This window comes from Phytophthora parasitica (assembly GCF_000247585.1).
Source record: "Phytophthora parasitica INRA-310 unplaced genomic scaffold supercont2.10, whole genome shotgun sequence".
Lineage (NCBI taxonomy): Eukaryota > Oomycota > Peronosporomycetes > Peronosporales > Peronosporaceae > Phytophthora > Phytophthora nicotianae.
Window position 1 is genome coordinate 1,097,358 of NW_008648996.1, and position 1,365 is coordinate 1,098,722.

At 49.4% G+C, this 1,365-nt stretch overlaps 1 protein-coding gene across 1 annotated transcript; it reads right to left on the reverse strand.

The window, feature by feature from the left end:
* Positions 1-783: 783 nt before the first annotated feature.
* PPTG_06865 (hypothetical protein) lies at positions 784-1,200 on the reverse strand (the record flags this gene model as incomplete). Its single annotated transcript, XM_008900908.1, has 1 exon — positions 784-1,200. One exon carries the CDS (start codon positions 1,198-1,200, stop codon positions 784-786), a length of 417 nt encoding a protein of 138 aa, XP_008899156.1.
* Positions 1,201-1,365: the final 165 nt, after the last annotated feature.

The window sequence follows — 1,365 nt, forward strand, 5'->3', positions numbered from 1 at the left end:
CAAGTTTAATTCTATTGGCTGCTACACTTTATACAAACTTCTAGTAATGTCGGAAAAATGATCATACTCAACCATACCATAAAATCTTCGACCTCCGACCTCTCCGACCTGTACCAGAAAGCTGGCACATAAATGTAGAGCACATGATATTTGTGTGAATGATGTGTTCGACAGTAGGGGAACTAAAACAATGATAGGAATGCCAGAGAGCAAGTTTTGTGTCGAGTTTATCAGCGGCAGGAATCGCCTGAAACCCTCTGTGAGCTGAGACAATCGCGATTTTCTGTTCTATGTATTTTGATACAACTTTGGCTCAGGAGCACTGTGCCCTAGAGCCGATAAATTTAGAAATGAGCCCAGGATTTTTTTATCGTCCGGATAAAAAAAAGATGCGTCCGGATAGTGTGAGTTGAGGCAGCCATTCATGGCTGGCATTATTCTACAGGCTTGTTATCTACCAATAATATGGCGGCACTTGTCAGCAGGCACGCGACACTCAAATTTACTGGCTCACAGCCACACTCGCAGACCGACAGCCAGGATTGGAAATCAGTCTTCATTTTTTTAACGCTACTGCGCAAATCTCCAGCCTTCCTTCCAAGCGTTCGCAGACTCCAAAATCTTCAGAGCGCCCAAAAGGAGCTGCCCCCCCCCCACCTCCCCCATCTCCACGACAACGAAGCTCATTGGAAGAGCATAGAGGCTTCTCTGAGGTTGCTGGTTCGATTCCAGCCATTGTCTCTCTTACGTATGTATGAATTGGCTTCTTGCTCGGTTACTAAACTACTGGCTCGAGAATGTCTTGTATATCCAGGTGCGGGATCTCGGATGGCTGTCCTTTGCAGAAGCCGCTGGTGGCGCTCGATCTTGGCGTTCAGCACCCCAGAACGATGATGGATGCGGAGGTGCTTCAGCATGCTTGCTCAGCGTCAGGACCTGATCACGATAGTCCGGCACCGTCGTGTCCAGCACAAACCCGTCGCTCACGTAGAGCTTCATGAAGGCTACGAGGAGCTTGGCGTCAGACTTCTGCTGCTTGAAGATTGCTGACTGCCAGATGCGCGGCTCTTGAGCGTACCACGCAAACCAAACGCAGTATAGGTAAGTTGCTGATCCCCTGCGACGTTTGCGCTTGTCTTGATCTTCTCCTGGCTCATGCTGACGTTTCTTGCTTGTGTTTTGCAACGCAGTTCCGCCCATTTTAGCTTCTAGGTTACCAAGGCGCTCGTCTTGCCGCTTGATGGCGCTCGTCTTGCCGCTTGATGGCGCTCGTCTTGCCGCTTGATGTGTTCCATTAACTGATCCATCACACTGCGTTGATGGTCGATGATCTTGTTCTGGTTGCTCCGATTGGCGATAATGGTG